This window comes from Colletes latitarsis, chromosome 2, assembly GCF_051014445.1.
Source record: "Colletes latitarsis isolate SP2378_abdomen chromosome 2, iyColLati1, whole genome shotgun sequence".
NCBI lineage: Eukaryota > Metazoa > Arthropoda > Insecta > Hymenoptera > Colletidae > Colletes > Colletes latitarsis.
The window spans coordinates 6,641,370-6,661,869 of NC_135135.1; the positions used below are offsets into that span (position 1 = coordinate 6,641,370).

Consider the following 20,500-nt stretch of genomic DNA (forward strand, 5'->3'; position numbering starts at 1 on the left):
CATGGAACCATTTCGAAGATGTGTCTTCTATCGGTAGACTGCACGAATCGTACACGCGTTACAGAGTTCTCAATGCATACATTTGTAATCGTAAAATTGTTGGGTGACAGGCTCACGTTCTTCTTTGTTGACAAACTACACCGATAGTGTACGCAATAGTAATCCATAGAACATGCCCGAACGAGTCAAGTTCGATTAATCGTGACGCGTTTAACTCCATTGTCTGTTCTCTGGTTGTCGAGAAGCCGTGGTTTAATTTAAGGTTTCAAGCAATTTTTCACGAGTTTTCAAGATTCTCTGGAAACATAAGAGAATCCTGAGGATTTCGCAATGACTCTGAAAAGCTACGATCTGAAATTTCAAGCATGCCAAGATTAGAAAATTGATGAGACCCTAAGTGATTTGGAAATCCCGAGGAAATCGAGTGGGTATGTACCAGGAAGATATCTCGTGCTGACTCTTTGTTTATTCTCTACGAGACAATGGATACAATATATGCTTCGAAGCAGTCAACAAGATAAAAAAAAAAACGCCTACGGACGTTTACAATGTTTGCCAGTTGTGAAAGTTAAGGTGTAAATATAAACAGACGTAAATTCCTTTATTAGACGCGCGAGTATGTTAAATAGTTAATTAATTAATAATAATAATAATTAAATATATATTAGAATTTCATCTCTCTCTTTATCATCTTATCTCCAACGGCGATTAAGAATTTTTTTTCTAACGCATCCATTTAACAATCGAGCTATAACGAGACTTCTGCCACCCAATCCAAGCAAATTCAAACGAGCAGTTTACCCTTCGACAATAACGCCTAATATATTAACGAATAGTACATACAATACAAAACAAAGCGTCATCCTTTTCCTATTAAAAAAAAAAAAAAAAAAAAAAAACAGAGAAGAACGAAGAAAAGTCTCTATTTACAGTGGATCAAGCTGAACGGTTAAATCGTAGCTCAGTCACCGAACCGAACAAGAGAATGCAGATTGGACTAGGCAACAAACGATCCTAACAGAAAAAGAAACAGAAACTATCCCGTACGACGAGCAGAGTATTTTCATCTATACCAATAATGTCTCCTATTAATTCTGACCAGTTTAACATCTAAAGTTAACTAGCCACGCGTTTTCTTGGCGAGAGGAACGTCCTCTATCCGTTCAGAAATCTTTCTTCTTATCCTTGTCCACGAGGACGTTGTCGTGGTAGCTGATCTCCTGGCCGGCGACTGCCGGATGAAGATAGTGCGGTTCGACGTCGATCTTTTCTTTCACGTCAGAGTCTAGGACCATCGAGTGATGAGGACCTCGATGAAGAACCGTCGTCGTCGAGTGATGCTGCTGTTGTTGCTGTTGCTGCTGCTGCTGCTTCCCGGACGACTGGTGCTGATGTTGGTGCTGATGCGAGTTTTGTCTCTCCTCTTCTTGGCTGTACCTCTTCAGCAGTTCCCTCAGTTTGTCCAGATCTACATCTTCCTCGAACTTGGAGAACAGTTCCTTGGCGCCAGACTCGTCCAGTTTCTCCGAGTCTTTCAGCTGTTTGAATATCTGCAAGAACCTCTCGTTAGCCTCGACGCCATCTCTGGTGGTGTTCTTCGAGGAATTTAGATTAGGATTCAACAGCAGGTCCGGCGTTTCATGGATAATGTTCACGTTCTTGTCCAAGTTCTCCTCCGTCAGCGACTGAAGCAGGGTGTTGTAATCGGGTTTGATCCTGGACGTCTCCATGCAGGAGCTGCAGGAGCAATTGGTGATGATTTGAACCTTCTTCTGCATCGTTATCGGGTTATTCTCTTCGTCCTTGCAATCCAGAGTCACCTGAAAATTACCATCCAAGTGACAAAGTTCGAAACGTGTTGCGACGTCTGTTCATTCGCTTACCGTGTGCCAGACGCTGTCTAAAGGTTGACAGGAGTCACAGTAGGGTCTTATCAAGTCACCGGGTGCAGAGGGTTCGCTATGAGGCACCATATATGAGAAGCAAGCCCCAACGCACACATTGTTGTCCAACTCCTGCGAGGAACACTGCGGCCACGTGACTACCTGCTTGATGGGGGTTGTCTTGCACCAGCTGTGCTTGTCCGGGTATAGCACGATATTGTGGACCTACAAGCAACGATTACGCTCAACGTCATTCTACCGAAAGAACATGACAAAGAAGCAAGGTAGTGCAATGTACCTATTACTGCGGATGTACCTACCTACCAATGCGGAATTTCTTTCAATTAAAGGGATATTCTTTACTGTAAAACGCGTATTTTTGGAACTATATAACTATTTTTATGGAAATAGTTCATACATATTAATTAACATTTATGAAACATGTACAAATTTTGTCGATATAGAATATTAATAATTGGCCATTCTGCGTGTTGTAGAACGCAGTCAAAGAAAATAAACATCGTCTTATGATTTCCATGGTTTCAGTCATTCTACACATTTAAAATGAAAAATGAAAATAAATTCTTGAATAGGATGAGTTGACTATAGCAGACACCAAAATAAAAATAAAAGGTTAATAATTACAAAAATGGTAAAAGATTGAAGTTTAATTATTAATTTTTAATCGTTTTTTATCACTTTCGCGAACTAAAAAAAATATGAAAGGAACAAGATATTCGATTGATTTTTGTACGGACCATAGTAACATGTGTGTTAAAGTTGGACACTAAATCTTGTGCCAATTGGACAAATAGATATTGATATATTATGAAAACCATTTAAAACAATATAGTTCTGAGAGAAACGTATGTAAAGGATTTTATTATTTTCATGGATTAAAAAAATATGAAAGAAACGAGTTTGGACATATGATTTTTTCAAAAGTTTGCAGTAGAATACCCCTTTAAGATTAAAATGTGGATAAAACCAATATTCACAGAATTGTGTACAATAAATGGTATATGGCTCCTTTTCGCCCACAGTAATACGTACAAAATGACATTTCATTATTTTTCTTATACAGGGTATTCGGTCACCCCTGGGAAAATTTTTAATGGGAGATTCTAGAGGCCAAAATAAGACGAAAATCGAGAATACTAATTTGTTGATTGAGGCTTCGTTAAAAAGTTATTAACGTTTAGAGTTCCGCCTGTAGACCGGCAATCTGCGAATTTTTTTCTCGAAAGTATGTAGGATTTCAGGGTTATGTGTATTGACCAAAAATGATTGTAATTAATCCCTGCAACCGAAAATAATTTTTTCAGAATGATTTAAAATTTTTTTTTTCATCGAAAAATTTCAGCACCAACCCCTTGTCGATTTTTCTTAAAAATTCGTTTTTGATTTTTAATAAATTTGTTTGACGCCCTATGGAAATTTTGTCTAATATTTTTTTGTAGCTACCCATGAGCTCTACTTCAGAAAAAATTTTCATTAAAATATATTCACTATTATAGGAGTTATCGCCGTTTGAAAATTGAACCATTTTTATGGGGTTTTTATGACTTTACGGTGTTAAGGAACAACTTTTCGAATAGTCTTGGAATTTCTACATATTCTTCACCTAAATACGCGCTGTGTGCCTTTTGAAACATGAAAATCCTTCAATCCGTTTAGAAGTTATGACATTTTAAACATACGTATGAAATTTTGGGGGACCATTATCTGGTCTCACATTAGATTTTCGGTAAGGAATTTTTTTCTCGAAAGTGCGTAGGATTTCGGGGTTATGTGTATTGACCAAAAATGATTGTAATTAATCCCTGCAACCAAAAATAATTTTTCCAGAACGATTTGAAATTTTTTAATTTTGTCGATAAAGTCCACCTACTCGAATTTTTTTCTCAAAAGTGCGTAGGATTCTTGAGGTATGTTTATTCACCAAAAATGATTGTAATTGACCCCCGCAACCGAAAATAATTTTTCCAAAATGATTTGAAATTTTTTAATTTAATTTTTTAAAGAAATTGATATTCTTGATTTTCGTTTTATTTTGGCCTCTAGAATCTCCCATTAAAATTTTTCCGAGGGATGACCCTGTATATTTTACATTAATATAATTTTTAACAATCAACCAATTTTTTCTCGAATAAAAAATATACAAGACTTTACAAAATAATAGTTACTAAATGTTTTTTTAATGATAAATTGAAAGATATAGTAAAATAAAGTGCAGTTAGAGCTTACTATCACAGTAATTGGTACATTTACCCTACCGCACAACGAAACGGAAAGATCTATAAACCTTGTGCTCTCGATGTGCAAGCAGCAGGGTCGATTGAACGAGCAGCAGGATCGCCACCCTTAGATCACACATCGATCCCATGATCCCTGAAACAGGTTAAGAAAGAGAGAGGGTATCCGAATCTTTCCAACTAGTGATGGGGTTTGAAGCACTTCGAATCGATTAGTATTTATATACAAATATAGCGAAAAATGTGAATCGATTCAAATATGATTCGATGCTTAGAACTCTTAAAAGCCTTGATAAGTTCTAAAAATCTTGAATGTCTTAGAGGTCTTAATAGATTTAGGTTAAAAGTCTCAAGTTCAATATTTTTTAAAACTTTCGCAATTTGTGTATTATATAGTATATTATATAGTAGATCGGGGTAGAAGGAAAATTAATAAAGTAGAAATAATATTTATAAAAATATAAAGTTATTGCTTTAACATATTAATTACACAAAACAAATTTGTACTTTAATTTAATGTATCATTGTATCTATAATGAGCAATACAGTAATATATATCGTAATTCTATAGTGTAATATGTATACTTGTACTATTTACTTAATAATACAATTTCATTCAATGTAGTATCTTTTAATCTATTTTTTTTATTACTGATAATGTTTCTTGCTTTTGAGAAAATTCTTTTGTAAGAGTACTTTTGTAAGTTGGAGGGTAGCATAGAATTCTTACAGGTAGCTTAGAAACATTAAGATATTTGAATACCAACATTGTTTTTCCAATACTGTAATGGATCAAAATTTCTACCGATGAAATTTTCGGCTACGTACGTTTCTAATTAATTTACTGGGTCGAACTGATTTATGTTATTTATATTCTGTTTACTTACCCTTGCTACAACTCTTATAGTACATCAAGTAAAAAAGGGTACCTCTAAGCTTTAGCTTTTGGATGAAGAATATAGGCAAATAAAAAGAATTCAGACCTAATTCATTTCATTTGTTTATAATCAAATTTATACTAAAAATTAAATTATAAAATTTAGCTAAATGGTAATTCGCGAAACCAACATTTTGATATCGGGTTCAATTTGCAATTCCGCAATGTCACATTATAACAAAAGACACGATACAGCGTCACCGTTAACTTAACACTGGTGTAATAAAGAATTTCTGTTATAATAATTAGTGATTTTTGTTGTAGTAAATTAGCTACAATAACTTTTGATTTGTGTATTCTTTTAACATTTTTTCGTATCTGTTAATACATAATTTTAAAATTTGATATAATACCACCGGTGGTACGCATGCCACAGGTTGAGAACCGCTGCTCTAGAGACTTCCACTTTTTTTAGACATTTAGACCACTTTTTAAAGGATAAATTATTTCGAAACAAAGAAGGTATAAAAACAGCATTTCAAAAATTCCCAAACTCTTGAAGTGACAATGTTTTTTTAATCCGGGATGTTCAAATTAATTAATCGTTGTTAAAAATGTATAGAATCGCGTGAAAATTATTTTGATTAAAGACGACATTTCATATGCAACGATCTAATACTATCTAATCTCTTAACGCTCCCAAATCTATCAAGACCTTCGAGATTTAAGACATCCAAGACATTCAAGAGTTCTAAGCTTCGAAACGACTCGAATCTTCATTGTTTCAAAAACTTTGAACCATTTAAAAGTTAAGATTCGAGTGGCCCATCGCTATTTACAAACTAATCGGGCGTCGCACAGTGGCTCCAGCAATGGACAAAAGTAAAAAAACTAAAATCTATGTTGTATAAATTCTTATATCCCAAAATGTTAATTAAGGCACTTAGTAATAACTTTTACTGAATTTACCAAATTTGTTGTTGAAAATGATGCCAGAAATTTATTGCAATTTTCGGTGCATTTTCTTAAACATGTGCCATTTACCGAAAATTTGTGTTTTTAATTTGTTTCTTGCAAGTTATGTACAGTATCATAGTACCTTTCAAACTGCTGAACAATCTTTTTACAATATTAACAATTGGTCCCAATTTTTTATGTTAAATGTTTATCAACTTTGAATTAAGTTAAAAATAACTCGATGATTTTTTGTATATTAATTTAGGGCATATTAAACTTTAATTTAACGGAGAAAATGATCAAAATCATTATTGCAAGTACTGATACCTGCTCCGAATCAGAATCGGAATTAATCTAATAAAAAATGTTCTTTTATTTATTTACAAGATAAGAAATTGGTTCTGTATCTATTTTATAATTTAATAAAAAAGAAATAAAGGAAAAACATTACACAGATGAAAAGTTATGATCGAAATGATCGCTACGATATTTCAGGCATTTCCTCTAAACCAATCAAAAAACTTTTCCAACAAAAGCTACACAGCAATCACTTGACAAGAAATTGCAATGGTAGAAATTAGCAAAACAATTTTTATTGAACAAAAAATCAAGGTCCCTTTAATTTTTTTAGCAAAAATGTATAATTTTTGTGCACCAATTGATGTATCTTTGTATTCTCTTTAAAAACGTGTAAGAGGTCATAGGTCGAAAATTGAATCTATGATTTTTGTTCCGAATTCCCATTTACGCGACACACTATGCGTCGGTGTGAAACAGTCGCCAGGTAAGAAAAGCCAAGCTTCTAACCGCGGGACCAGACTTTCTCCGTTTGATTCGCGAGGATACGTTTGTCGTTGGGTATCGTCGGGTTGGAAGAATTTCGCGATTGCGATTCGAGGCGCGGCATGCACGTGTGCACGGCGTATGCGTTCGTCCCCACCCCGAATGAATGAAAGTCGTGGGTCTCGTGGTGCGACTCTCGAGGTCTCAGGTTCGACGACCGTCTGAAATTACGTCACTGGGATTTGTCGTGGTGCCGCTTCTCCGGCGCTGTTCTTCCGTTTTCTTTTTTTTCCTCTTGGCGTGAGTTTCGTTTAAAAGCGAGCTGCGCGACGACCCGTGCGTACAGGGGACTCGTAAACTTCGGGGACCCGCGACGCGTCTTTCGGCGAACACGGGGTTGATGGAAAGAGAAACACCGAGAAAGAGGGAGGGAGAGGAGTCTGCCTATTGGCAACGACGCGATCGGGTCCCATTCATAAATCGTTAGGCCGATTCTCCGATTCCCGACGGGCGGGGATGCTCGAGTTTTAAGTCGCCGAGATTTCGAGATAACGGAATTCCCCGCGGCCTTTAGGGATCAAGGGAAAGAGGAGACTTTCTCGTCGACGTACCGGCCATAAATAGCGCTGGATTTTGGGATACGAGGCATGAATACGGGATGCACTCCATTCCGCCGGTATATAAAACTTTTCTGAGGTCGGAGGAACGCTCGAAGACCGAAACTCGAGGAGAAAAAATTACCAGCTTAAGGGTTAAGAATTATTCGGAACGAAACGCGGTGAACCCAGTCCTCCTGTTACCAGGAAACGACAACAGCTGTTGGATGAGCAACCTTCCATTGTTGCTGTTGAATTTCCTAACCGTCTCACGATGTTACAAAAATCATCACCAGTGACGACTGTATATGTCTAAAGTCTTGTTACAGTTTTGGCCATGGGTTCTACGAACTCATAGCGTTTATTATACAAAGATACTGCGCTCCACTCTCGCCTTTCTTCTGCGGGTGAACCACACAGTTTAGAAACCGATCTCATAGTGAACGGATCTCTGAAATATATCTTCACGCTTATAATAAAGACGAATTCTACAGTTAAATATTGTTATTTAAATTAAATCATACGTTCCATAACCCTGCAATTCCAACAGTTGCTAAGTCGAAACATATCGATAAGCATAGATGATATCCGCCATGTTTAACCACTTAGCTGTGGCGACCTCTTTTCAGAGCACGCACTTGTTTGTTTTAATTCCTTTTGACTTCTAAAGATTCTAAACATATTGAAAATTACGAATATATTTTAGTTTTCGCTAAAATTATAATTTAAATAGCAAATAGTAACTAAATCTTACGCATGACGGATATAGTCGTCATGACAGAAAATGCTGCCAGTTCTCCATGACGGATGTAGTCGTCAAACACAGCTGACTGGTTAAAGCGAGTTAGTATACTATTATAGTTAAATGGTAAACAAATGTAATGTAATGGAAGTGTTTATAGTTGAGCAGCAAGGAAAGCTGTGTATTATGGCTGTGCAGCTAGAAACAAATATGTGTTTCTATTAATCTTACAGCCCTCCTCTTTCCTCAAAGTTCAAAAAACTCTAGATACTACCTTTGTTACTTTGAAACTAACAATAGGGGCTGTGTTCATCTTCACCCATCAAACATCTAAGATATAAAAGCGTTGGATGAGTTCTGTTTTGATCAGTTCAATGTTCTCATATGAATATTATATTTCAGTATCAATACTTACTCTTAATAAGATGAGATCGTGGTTACTTCCATATATGATGAAGTAAAACTGAGCATACTATTATTTCTGTTTACCAAGCGTTGAACACGCGACTTTGTTTACATGTATTGTACCTTAGTAACGATGCGGTGGCTGGCGAAAGATTTCCTCATACCAGTACCAGATATTTATAAAATAAAGAAATATTTTGTGGAAAATCATAATACTCTTATAGAAATTTCGTTCACTGTATTTGCCATGGTAAAGCATAATTATCGCAGCCCTCGTCAATTGCACGAAGCATTTGTCGAATATTTCTACGTCACACTATTCTACATGAACACTTAATACATCATGTATTACAGACACCGATCCCAAGAGACTGAAATATATTTCTAAATGCTGAACACCGACGCACAAACTAATCAGTTAGAAGAGATAAATAAGCTGAGGCGCGTTCAATGCTCCAACAATTTGATTACATTCTCGCTGTGCGAGTTTCTACGTTCAATACACCTCAATGGAGCTTAAAATATGGAGCTTCTATGAATGAAATTCATTTCATAGATACTTATAATCCAATATTGAGTTCTGATAAAACAGATGCAGTGGGGCACATGGTTCCTTTCACAAGTTTGGTCCTCGAGTAGAACATGATAGAATTAAATAAAATTTTGGCCTTGAAAGGTCGGTCAAGGACATTTTTGCGGAAACTTTTTTCCTGAGAATGTCGAATTCATCTATGTTAGCCACGACAAAACATTTTTTTACACCCTGTACTCATTATTTAATAAATACAATATATTTCGATACGTTTTATCTGCAACTTCCGGTTAGACGTTGCTGAGATACAGAACTGATCTAACGCTTTTATATCTTAGATGTTTGATGGATGAAGATGAACACAGCCCTTAGTTTTAGAGTAACGAAGGTAGTATCTAGAGTTTTTTTGACTGTGAGGAAAGAGGAGAGCTGTAAGGTTAATAGAAAAACATTTTTGTCTCTAGCTGCGTTATACACAGCTTTCTTTGCTGCTCAACTATAAACACTTCCATTACATTACGTTTGTTTGCCGTTCAACTATAATAGTGTGCTAACTCGCTTCAACTAGTCAGCCGTGTTTGACGACTACATCCGTCATGCGTAAAATTTAGTTACCATTTGATATTTAAATTGTAATTTTAGCGAAAACTAAACTTGATTTGAAAAAGTCGGTCAAGGACATTTTTGCGGCAACTTTTTTTGACAGATCTTCATCGATCCGAGGATGTAGAGTTCGTCTATGGTAGCCACGACAAAACACTTTTTGACACCGTGTACAATCGGACGTGACGTTTCTCGCCCTGGAGTACAACGCAGCTACTTAATTAACGTAGCCAGGAGCGATCGGTAATGAAGCGATAATTCTGCATCAACGAGAGAAGAGGGACGAAGAGTATATATATAGACCGGTCGGATCGATGGCGATGGAAAAAAGCGTCAATCTCATCGTACGATCTTTCTTGATCCTTCGGAGATCAGCGGGAACAAGTGGCACGAACGACAAGGTAAAAGGATGTGCAGGCCCAATTACGAGAGCTCGGGGCCCTTTTTTGGGGGAGCCAGAAATCTCAGATCCGTTTAACTGCGGAGCATCGGGAACCCTCCGTGCATCCTCCGTCCTTCAGGAATTCACTTTGTCGTTGGACTCGCGAGTTGAATTCCTGACAAGAGAAGGAATCTCGTCCCTCTCTGGACAATTGGTCCCCGGTATTTCCAGGAGAGGATCAACTTTTCGTTCCCCTCCGATGCATTTCAATTCCAGACTACGGGGCCTTTTCTTCTTCTTCGTCCTCTTCTTCCTCTGTTACCCCTTCGTCCACCACTTCATTCGTGGAACGCCTTTTCTTTTCCGCGTGGTTTTCGTTCCACTTTATTCTCACGCCGTCGGCTCTTCGGTTTCTTGCGCCTGCACTTCCGAGAAGCATGGATGCTGTCTCGTTGCCGCGCGAGAGGACACTCGATCGCGGATCGGCGGACGAAGGTGTTGCGAAATTATTGCGAACCGTCCCGCGGACCCGATAAGTACGCCGATAATGGAATACCTGAAACGCGTGGCAAGCTGACCGAGAAACAAAGACACGCTTACATGGCGCGTTCGCGACAAAACTATAGTACATTCCGCGCGTATCACGAAAATTATTGATTTGGCAACCGAGTAATCGCGGATTTTTTTAACAAAATAGAAAACATTTCTTTTATAAGCAATGTATTGCCCATATTTATCAACGACTTTTTGTCATCTTTACGTTCGTAAAAATTCTGGTTTCTATCGGCAAAAAATTGAAACACGTCATCATTATTGTAATTTTTACCATTCGAGAAGTTTTGCAAAGAACGAAACAAATGATACTCAGATGGTGCAACATTCACAGCAACCAGCTATGAGAGTTAGATTCAAATGAGGAAATTTATAAACGAAATATCGACGAATCCCTACAGGCTATGCATAACATGAAAGAAGTTTAGTATAACGTCAATTATCAGAAACACAAATGGAATATTAGTTACTCTTTATACTTGGAAATTTGTATTTGCCTCGAAAATATTAGATATTAATATTAGATATAAGTTTCGTTTACACTGTGAGTAGTATGAGAAAAAGAATGGTGTTGGAATTGAAAAATAAGTTTTGAAGAGAGTTTCTAGTTCAGTCACGAAATATGTATAATATTGGAAAATCTACTGTTGCTGGAATTTTAAAAAATGAATTGAAACTACTAAAATTTTAGAAAAAGGTAAGTGATAAAAGCATTAACTATTCTCAGAAAAGTGTAAAATTAATGATGAACTATCAATTAGATCAGATAACACAGAAATGAATATTAAATCCAAACGAACGAAAATTTAAAAAAGAAATGGATACCTTTCAAATATTCATCATATGAGAAATAAGAAATTTAACCAAATTTAAGAATTATTTATATACTTTTTATAATACGTTTACCATGTGTTTTTTTTATATATCTTTTTAAAATTATTTTACTACATAGTTGTAACTCTAGTTTTCCTAGACTGATTATCGAAACGACATTTGCTTCTCATTAGTTCGGACTATAAACGTTTTAATGTATAGGTATCCACAGCTGTGCAAACATAATGCCCAAGTTTGTTTTGATGACTTTTATACAACGTGTAAATTCTGACATATATTTAATTTTCTGAAAAAGTATTTCAATCATATGGAAATTTCTGAAATTCTAATTAATACGAAAGTTTACCTAAATTCTACACATAAATTTTACACAAGAAAACAAGAAAGAAAAGAAAAACACTATAAAATTAATCGTTCATATACTTTGATAAAAGTCAACAAATTTCAGAAAACAAGACGTATCGAAAATGGGTAATTATTATAACAAATGATAAAACAAATTATTTTGACCTTAGTAGATCTAGTATTAAAACAACGAATTGAACTTAACAAGATTGCATTTAAAAAAAATTTAACGTACAATTATAAGTAAATAAGAAATTAATATGACAAACAAGACAGTACTTAATTTTTTATAATCCAGAAATAAAAAGTATGAAAATGTGAATCTAAATATGTACTTTAAGTATTTCTACGTTTAGGCGAACTAGGAAAGCTTGACACGCGAAAAATAAATTGAAACAACATTCTTTTAGAGGCTATTAAAGCTATGTTCGAAGAATAAAAACTATTTTAGTGGTCATAATTTTGCGTCGATGACGAGTACTACGGATAACATTTTGAGGAGAACCAACCATCTACTTGTTAGGAAAACATTCTGGTATCGATTGAAATAAACTTTGAGGAATAGCGTGAAAATCGTAAGAATCCTACGAAGCTAAATTAATTAACGCTTCAAGTTTACATGTTAGAGCCTGCTAGTGCAAATATTGGAGAAATAATTTCGCATCAGTTATTTGAGCAGCAGGTGCCGAGGAAACGTCGACGTCCAGCGATATCTTATTACAACACAACACCTGCCGCAAATTAGCCTAAACACACGATAGCTTCAAAATTAGGCCTCTCCACTGATTCTTGTTGAATTACCCTATAGTATAGGGCCTATACGTTCCAGCAAGGGGAAGTGTGCGGTTGCACAGCTCGGCCGCCCATCTTATTCTTACCAACGGAGATTTGAATGACCGAGTAGGATGCAACAGGGACGCACTTAATCCGGACGAATCTCTCGACTTACAATAGGTACCACTTCATCCATGCTATCTAAACCAGGATCCCTTCTTTACACCCTAAACACCTTAGCCAGTCATAGTCAAGGTCGATATAAAAGGACAATGTCAAAAGTCATCGATTTTTGGCTTTGGTCAGGAACGAAATATTCTTTTATAACATGTTTCTACACATCAGAATAGATATTATTACACACAAAGTATAATATCTATTTTGTTCGAATATAATGAAAAAGTTATGAAAAATACATTCAAACAGCTGAGTATAGCGTGATTGTAATTCGTTCAGTATTTGTTTTTTTTGCATATTCTCTTAATTTTGAAATTCTTGCGATCTAGGATACACATCGATCAAAAAATGTGTAAAGAGAAAGAATTATTTTACATGTCTTTCTAAGTGTATGTATTCTCACAGTGTCGTAGTTTCGCAGTTCTCATGTTTGTTGTTATAACTCTAGTTATCTCACTCAGTGAACAGTAAAAGAAAGAAAGTAAAAACGTTAGAAAATATTTAAAAAATTGCAATCTAATAGCCGTTTTCTTTAAAAGTTTGCACATTGTTATAATAAATTTATTGCATACTTACTTTATAATTATATTTCATCCTTGTTTTCCACGGATGATAATACATTTTTTAAGAAATTATCTAAGAAGCTCGCTGATAAATATATAGATGTACGATATAAATCGTGACAGGTGTTTTCAGATTTTTTTGCGATTTAAACTTCTACACTGAGAATGCATACATTTAGAATGGCATGTGAGATAAATCTTTCTTTGTGAGATGTGTAGAAATATGTTATGAAAGAATTTTTCCTTTTTGTCTATATGTCGATCTATTATCTATCTATTATCTAATCATGATACTGTACCATTATCAGATATTTATGTACCATTTAATTAAATTATCTTGTTGCATTAGTTCTGTTTGTGAGACAAGTATTCGTTTGGCAAAAACAGGTAGTACTTGAAATTTAACAATACAAAGTGATCCATGAGATAGCCAGCAAACTTTTTCAGCATACTTGGCAAGTTCCGAATTGAATATACATATATTGTGAATTCAGTTTTATATGTTTGGTTACTGTGTGTGTAACATTTGATAGTTCACGATCATTCCTCTGATTGTGTAATGATGTCAGAAACTATTTCTTCTTGCAACTTTACTCGATGGCGCAACAAATAAAGTAGTGACCAACCACGATGATGGGTTTACTATCTCAGTAATCTACAGCAACTACGTAAACTTAATTCCACGACACTCAACTTTTAGTTTTCTTAGAAACTGCATAATAAACATTATGCAATAACCTGAACAAAGGGAACTGATAGAGTATGTCAACACAATATTCTGACGAGGGATTCTATCGTTAACTATCGAATCAAAAATTAAAGGTGATAATCAGGTCATATTTGTAATTTATCATTGACTTCGATTTATTAACATTACAAGTTCATTCTTCGAATAGCAAAATAAAAAAAGGACGATTAGAAAATAGTAATTTTATTTTTAGATACTTTACGTTAAAAGTGATAATCCGAATAAAAACATTGTTTTGCAATTATTAAGTTTTTAACCGTTCAAAGCATTCGAGAACAAACTTTCGTAGCACAATAATCTCTAGTCGTGTCGCTATCGTTCGAACGTGGCTTTTAGTAACATAACAATGTATAATGAAATTGTTATCATTTAAAGTTGAACATTTTATTTTTTACATAAAATTGTCAGTCTTTTAACAGAAAATGGAAACTTACTGTCAACATTTTAGAATTAAAACTGTGTAAAAATTGTTGTTCAAAAGTGGGGATATCTGTAGTAAAAACAGTGGATTATTTAAACTTTGGCTAACAAAATATGTAGTTCTGTATCATTCTGGTTGAGAAATCACTTCAAATCGATTCAAATATGATTCGAAGATTAGAACTTTTGAAAATCTTGATAAGTTTGGAATATTTTGAATGTTTTTAGTCTTGAAGGTTTTGATAGATTTTTGGAGGTGTTAAGAGTTTCGATAGCAGTTGTCTTATAATAGAATCGGTTCAAATATAAGAAAGGGTAGAGGGGAAGGTTATGTGAATGTTAAAACAGTTTAACGTTGGTTTTCACTAGAAAATGAACAAAGAAAGAGGCTGAAAAATGCAGTCAACAATGATGTTTTAAGGAATATTATTCACGAGAATCTACAATAAATAATAAGAGGGGTAGTATACCGAAAGAAAGCTATTCGTCCATTGTGCATCATTTGGCTCAAATAGGAAAAGCAATGAAACTGGAAAAATGAGATGTATAAAAGCTTAGCCGAACAGGGCTAGTCAACTCGTTGCTTCGAGGAAACAAGCAAGATCTGGATTTTTCAAGAAATGGATTTAATACGATAATCAGAAACGATTGGGTCAATGGCTGGAAAAAGATGAAAATCCAAAGCATTTACCAAAACCGCACCCAAAAAAATAATATAATCATCCGAGGGATTTACTCATTACTTTCTACCATGTAAATCTACTATTACTACTGAGTTCTACTGCAAAGAAATAGAAAAAATGCATTAAAAATGAATAAAAGAACAACTCGTATTGGTAAACAGATGAAACCAATCTTGCTGCACGATAACGCGAGGCCTACAAGTATTAGAATATGAAGTTTCGGCACATCCTTCCAATCCCCCAGTCCTTTTCAACCATTTAGACTACACTTTTTAAATGATAAATTATTTCGAAACGAATAAGGTATAAAAATAACAATTTGAAAATTTTTAAACTCTAAAAGCGATAATGTTTCTTAATCTGGGGTATTCAAATTAATTAATTATCGTTAAAAATGTGTAGCAACCGGTGAAATTTATTTTGATCAAATGTACCATATAGTTAAAGTAAAAGCGACATTTCATGTGCATCAACCTAACACTATCGAATCTCTTAGCACTCCTAAATTTATCAGGACTTTCAAGGCGCAAGATATTCAAGGCATTCGAGAATTGTAAGCTTCGAATCGTATTCGTCTGAAAAATCTATAACCATTCAAAAACTGAGATTCGAACTCCGTCGTGACTAGTTGCGAGCCAGTGCAGTAGAGGAGATGAAAATAAATACGGCCCTGGCTGGGTCGCAGCCAGAAGTCCAAAGCTCTTTGTTGCTGCGCCACCTTCTCTTCTCGCCTCTGGGTCCGTGTCGGTGGCGTGGAGGACCTCCGGCCCACCGCCTTCTCCACCTTCCTCTCAGTCCCGTTCCTTCGATTTGCTCGTGTCGTCCGGGGAACGAGGGACGAGGATAAGCTGGCCCGCGGCGAGGGAGCGAGAGAACAACAAGCACAGTGTGAGTCCAAGAGGGGGAGGGGAGAGGGTCCTGCGCCCAGCCGCGAGATTAATTTGATTTTCAACCAAATTTGACGAGCCCCCGAGCCTAGGCGGGCCGGCACAAAGGGCGCCGGCGATCTGTGCACGCCACGAACAGAATCTGTTCGTTTGATCGCCGCCTCTGTTCCCGCGGAACCTTTTAAAAAGCGCAGAATTAAAACCGTCCACCCGAGTTTAACACCTACGAAGGGCTGGGACGCGGGGCCCGCGATACGTGACGCGCTGCGCTTCCAGGAAGCACTTAATAGGAATTCATATTTCATTTGGACTTTCCATCCCGGCGGGGGAAGAATTATGTTTGGCAAACTGGACGATCGAACGGAGAACGCGCGGAGAATCAACGGTAAAGATTCTCGAAGGCCCTCGTGATTTAGGGACCTCGCCGGCTGACTGGTGCCGGGTTTTGGCCTCTGATCAATTAGGCGAGAGGAAAATGATTTAGCGACCAACGAGAAGGGATTGTTAGGTACCAGCGAAGAGTTTCGTGATTAAAGAAGATTTAGAAGCTGCTGGTGAGTGAATGACAATGAAGAATCAGCGTCGAGGGTATTCGTAAAGGTAAGGTTACGGAGAAGATAGGAGCAACGTCTAGGAGACGATCGAACCAGATACGGCCCTGATGCCTTGGGCACAAGAGATTTCATGATCTCTTTGCTGGAGTACTTAGACGCGAAAGAAAGAGAACAAAAGGAATACAAGGTAGAACCAAGAGGCAGAAGAAGAAACGCTAGGAGTAGGGCGATTCCAGCATCTCGACCAATGGAAGGCGAATAGGTGCAGCTTCGTGTACGCGATACCAACCGCACTATCTTCGGTCAAGTTTTATCTAAACGTAATCGCGTCTGGGTTAGAATCGCCAATACGCTGTAGATGTTTTTTATTTTTCAAATTTCTTGTCCGAAAGGGGCGCAACGATGGTGCACGCCCACGATCCGTTTACGCTATAAAATCATCCGTTACGCATCTTGACGCCGATGAAGGTCATGCCGAAGGAGATTGCTCGAGGAATGCAAGGGTCTGATTATTGTCATAGATTAAAAGATAATTTCAGAGCGCAATACGGTCTTCCATTTTAATGAGAAATCCCCTATCTCTCGATTTGGTCTAGCCCAATTTCGCATTTCGCGACCGTCCTTTGCTCCTTCTTTTTTCCGGCAATACGGTGCCGTGGCCGAACTAATAGGGGGTCCCACAGGGTGAGGGTCCAGAAGGGGAGCGAAATAAAAGAGGAATCGGCCCCTGAGGGAGGGTGTACAACGCGCCAGAAGCAAGAGAGTGGACCAGAGGCGCGAGCAAGCGAGAAAGAGCGAGACGGAAAAGGGGGGACCCAGAAGAAGGAGAAAAAAAAGGAGTTTGCCAACAGCACCGGAGGATGCTCCGAAAACACGCTGGACGTGTGGCGCCATCTCGGCTCCTTTTTTTTCTTCCTCCTTCGCCGCCACTCTCCGCACGCCCCCCGTGCTTGTTCATCGTGCTTTTGTTGCTTCGCCCATACTAATTCTTCGCGAGCTGCACGGCGTGCCCGGAGTGTGTGGGGAGATATCGACCTGGAGAGGGGGGTACGGGCCCGAGCTGGAGGGGCCCTATGCAGCGGCCAGTGTCGGATTAAGCTACTTTCGCACCCTCTTCATTCCCTCGATTAGATCGCGATTTTAAGCCCGTCGAAATTTCAACGCCCGACCGCCTCGACACTTTTAACGTCCGGTTCGATCATCTTTCTCAAGAAACGTGTACCATATTATCAGGGATCTTTTGTCCGCGACGATGGGATCGGCGTACAAGGTACTCGAGACGTTATTCCACGAAGACGATGTCGCGACTCCGTATCGACCGGTCTGCAATTTTTTAATCGAGTCCCAAATTAAAATTGAACCGCGACTCTGGAGGGGGGTGGAAATAGGAGAGAGACGGTGTGTGTATCGCTTTAAGAATTCTCTCCCGGTGTGGTGGCCCCCGCGAGAGCGCGGACCACATACCTGCAAACGAACGTTCTTAAAAGGGAGGGCAGAGCCCAAGAACAGGTCGTTAAAATGTAATGACATTGTTGTTTTTAATGCTCGCCTCTTTAAAACGGGCCCTTTCGTCTTCCTCGAGCCTGGTCGCTACTAGCTCTCTCATTCTCTCTTCCTGCGTCTTCCCTGTCTTCTAACGAGCGAACGAAAAAAAGCGACCGCGAGTTCTTCGTCCCTTTCGATCTGATTTTCTCTTCTTCCATTTCTCTTTCACCGGGGCACCCGTTTTGAAAAGCGACCCCCTCGAGGATCGACGAAAAAAAGAAGTTTGATCGCGAAGGGAAAAGAAACAGAAGATCCTTTATCTCGACCGATTTCGCAATCTATCGGTTGCTAGGTGTTCCTTCTATAGAGTGACGGCAATTTGTACTTCATTTTTTTAATGATTTTTTCTGGTAACCAATAACCCGTTACCCAAAGAAAGGGGGAAGGGTTGGCTGGGATACCATACCACCGAGGAATGACACAGCTAGTTTCGGTTGCTTTTGCAGCCTGACCTCTTGGATATCGGTATCAAGTGTCATGGACCCCCCGGAAGATGTCGATTTTTTTTTTTACTTGGTTACCGGCCACACAGTCTAGTCGAGGAACGTTCGTAAAAAAGACTTGAACCCGGTAGATATTAAGAAGTATACAAGCCCACGGATGTATGAGACTTTTTTTCGAATGGGAAGAAGTAACCGAACGACCTAATGAGAGGTTCAAGACGCGAATTAAACTGGAGGTATTATTGTCCATTTTCTGCGGCCCAATTACTTGAAAGGCGCGAACACAGTCACATTAGCGAGAGTTGGTCCCGAGTGTTCGGCGAGGTGGACTACCTGCAGCTTTAAAAAGATGCGCACCGTAAGATGTAATTAACTACAAATCGCTTCTTCGGGGGAACGAGACCGGTTAATGATATTACGATGTTTGCTGGATGAAGTAACGCGCTCGATGATAGTTTCAATTTCGTGCCTCGGATTTTCGATAAATTGTCGTGAAAATGTTTTAGATCCGCTTGCGAATATAATTCTTTTTATTAAAATATCTATTCGATCTCCTAGATCGTACGTTAATTTCGATTGAGATACCCGTGGTTACCGATACACCGTACTTTCGCACGGATATTTTTAAGATTAGTCAATTAACCACACAATGGCAAGTTCGGTCAGTCGCAAAAGGTCTTCATTAGAATGGACCCCGATGGCGAGGCGGCTACCGCGCAACGGTTTAGCTCGGAAGTTAACTGTTGCGTCTAAGAAGAGCTATCATTAACTCGAGAATAGGGTCTGGTATTAGGATTAGTGGGCAAAACGTTTTGGATAGGGTGCTTCTAAACTATTTAGCCGGCGGAGACCCAGCTACTTGGCCACGGTCTCGCCACTTTCTAAGAGCCTGTGATAATCGCGACTTACTCAGCTGGTGTTAACTTTCGTTTGCTTTGACAAGACCACCTAAAAGGGATCGGTTTCGGGCGGTAATTAAGGAGTTGTCGTGACACCGATCGTAGAATCTTTCGACCGACGTGGTAAATAAAAATTAGTATCTTGCGTTCATCGGAGGCACAGGTTCACGCTGTCCTCTTCGTGTTCGCTCGAGAAATCGGTCACGTCGTCGGGGAACACTTTCGAAGGGCTCGGCCAGAAAAATGACTATCGTTCTGGCTGTACGATTACGACGTAATCCTAGGTACAAAATTCCCGCGGTTAATTCGATACCGCGATCGAATCACTCGTAGCACACGGATCACAGTCTGGCAACTCTGGCAATGATCTCAAGCCTTCAGCCAGTGTGCGGCTGCAGCCTTGGCTTTTCTGAAGAAACTGTCACTCACCTCGGTGTACGTCAGCGACGTCGCAAACTACGCACCACTCTACGAATGCCGAGGAAAGATTAGCAAAGAGTACGAACGAACGATCGGCGGCGTTGTTCGCGATTCTCGCTCGGTGTGCGGCCGGATCTCTGCCGCTGGCTCAGCAGCGGAGACTACCGGATCGTGGCCGATCTGTAGCGACAAATTTGAAGGACGGTTTGCCTCGAAACACGGAGATCCGATATGAGGCTGAGCCGAACCGAGCTGAGCTGAACACGAAACTGTGCTGCCGATCTCTCGTGTTCCGTTCTCCTCCTCCTCTTGCTCCACCTCCACCACCACCACCGGAGTCTCCTTCAGCTCCTCCTTCTACTCGGTACGTTCGGTTCCGCGCCGTTCCCGTTCCGTTCTCTGTCTTTCTCGTTCTCCCAGTTTCTCCAGGTATCCTCAGGGAAACAGAAAGAGAAAGGATCACTCTTCGAGCAAGATGGAGAGGGCAGGGATCAACGGTAAGCAAGAGAGATCTTTGACTACCTCTACAACGACGTCGCGTGTACTGTAAAAAGCAAAATCGCCCGAGGCCTTACACCTCGAACCAGTAAAACTTGTCGTACGCTAGTGCTAAAGTGCGCTCGTCGCGAGCTCCGATGCCC

The 20,500-nt window shown here is 38.7% G+C and overlaps 1 protein-coding gene across 2 annotated transcripts; it reads right to left on the minus strand.

Annotated features, from left to right (window-relative positions):
* Positions 1 to 446: 446 nt before the first annotated feature.
* Positions 447 to 20,145, minus strand: LOC143348871 (uncharacterized). Of its 2 annotated transcripts, none has more exons than XM_076779561.1 (4): positions 19,869 to 20,145; positions 4,189 to 4,274; positions 1,884 to 2,108; positions 447 to 1,820 (listed from the first exon to the last, which is right to left on the minus strand). In XM_076779561.1, exons 2-4 carry the CDS (start codon positions 4,267 to 4,269, stop codon positions 1,164 to 1,166), a joined length of 963 nt encoding a protein of 320 aa, XP_076635676.1. In that variant the 5' UTR covers positions 4,270 to 4,274; positions 19,869 to 20,145; the 3' UTR covers positions 447 to 1,163. The 2 variants fall into 2 exon arrangements, with proteins under 2 accessions (XP_076635676.1, XP_076635685.1); XM_076779570.1 differs by lacking the exon at positions 19,869 to 20,145 and adding an exon at positions 19,450 to 19,514.
* Positions 20,146 to 20,500: the final 355 nt, after the last annotated feature.

What these genes read in the sequence shown, in the direction of transcription:
- LOC143348871 (XM_076779561.1), bottom strand. Translation starts at nt 4,269, where the DNA reads ATGGGATCGATGTGTGATCTAAGGGTGGCGATCCTGCTGCTCGTTCAA. An exon ending in TTGCACATCGAGAGCACAAG is followed by an intron (nt 2,109 to 4,188) that starts GTTTATAGATCT and finishes CGTTGCTTGTAG; the next exon opens with GTCCACAATATCGTGCTATA. An exon ending in TAGACAGCGTCTGGCACACG is followed by an intron (nt 1,821 to 1,883) that starts GTAAGCGAATGA and finishes GGTAATTTTCAG; the next exon opens with GTGACTCTGGATTGCAAGGA.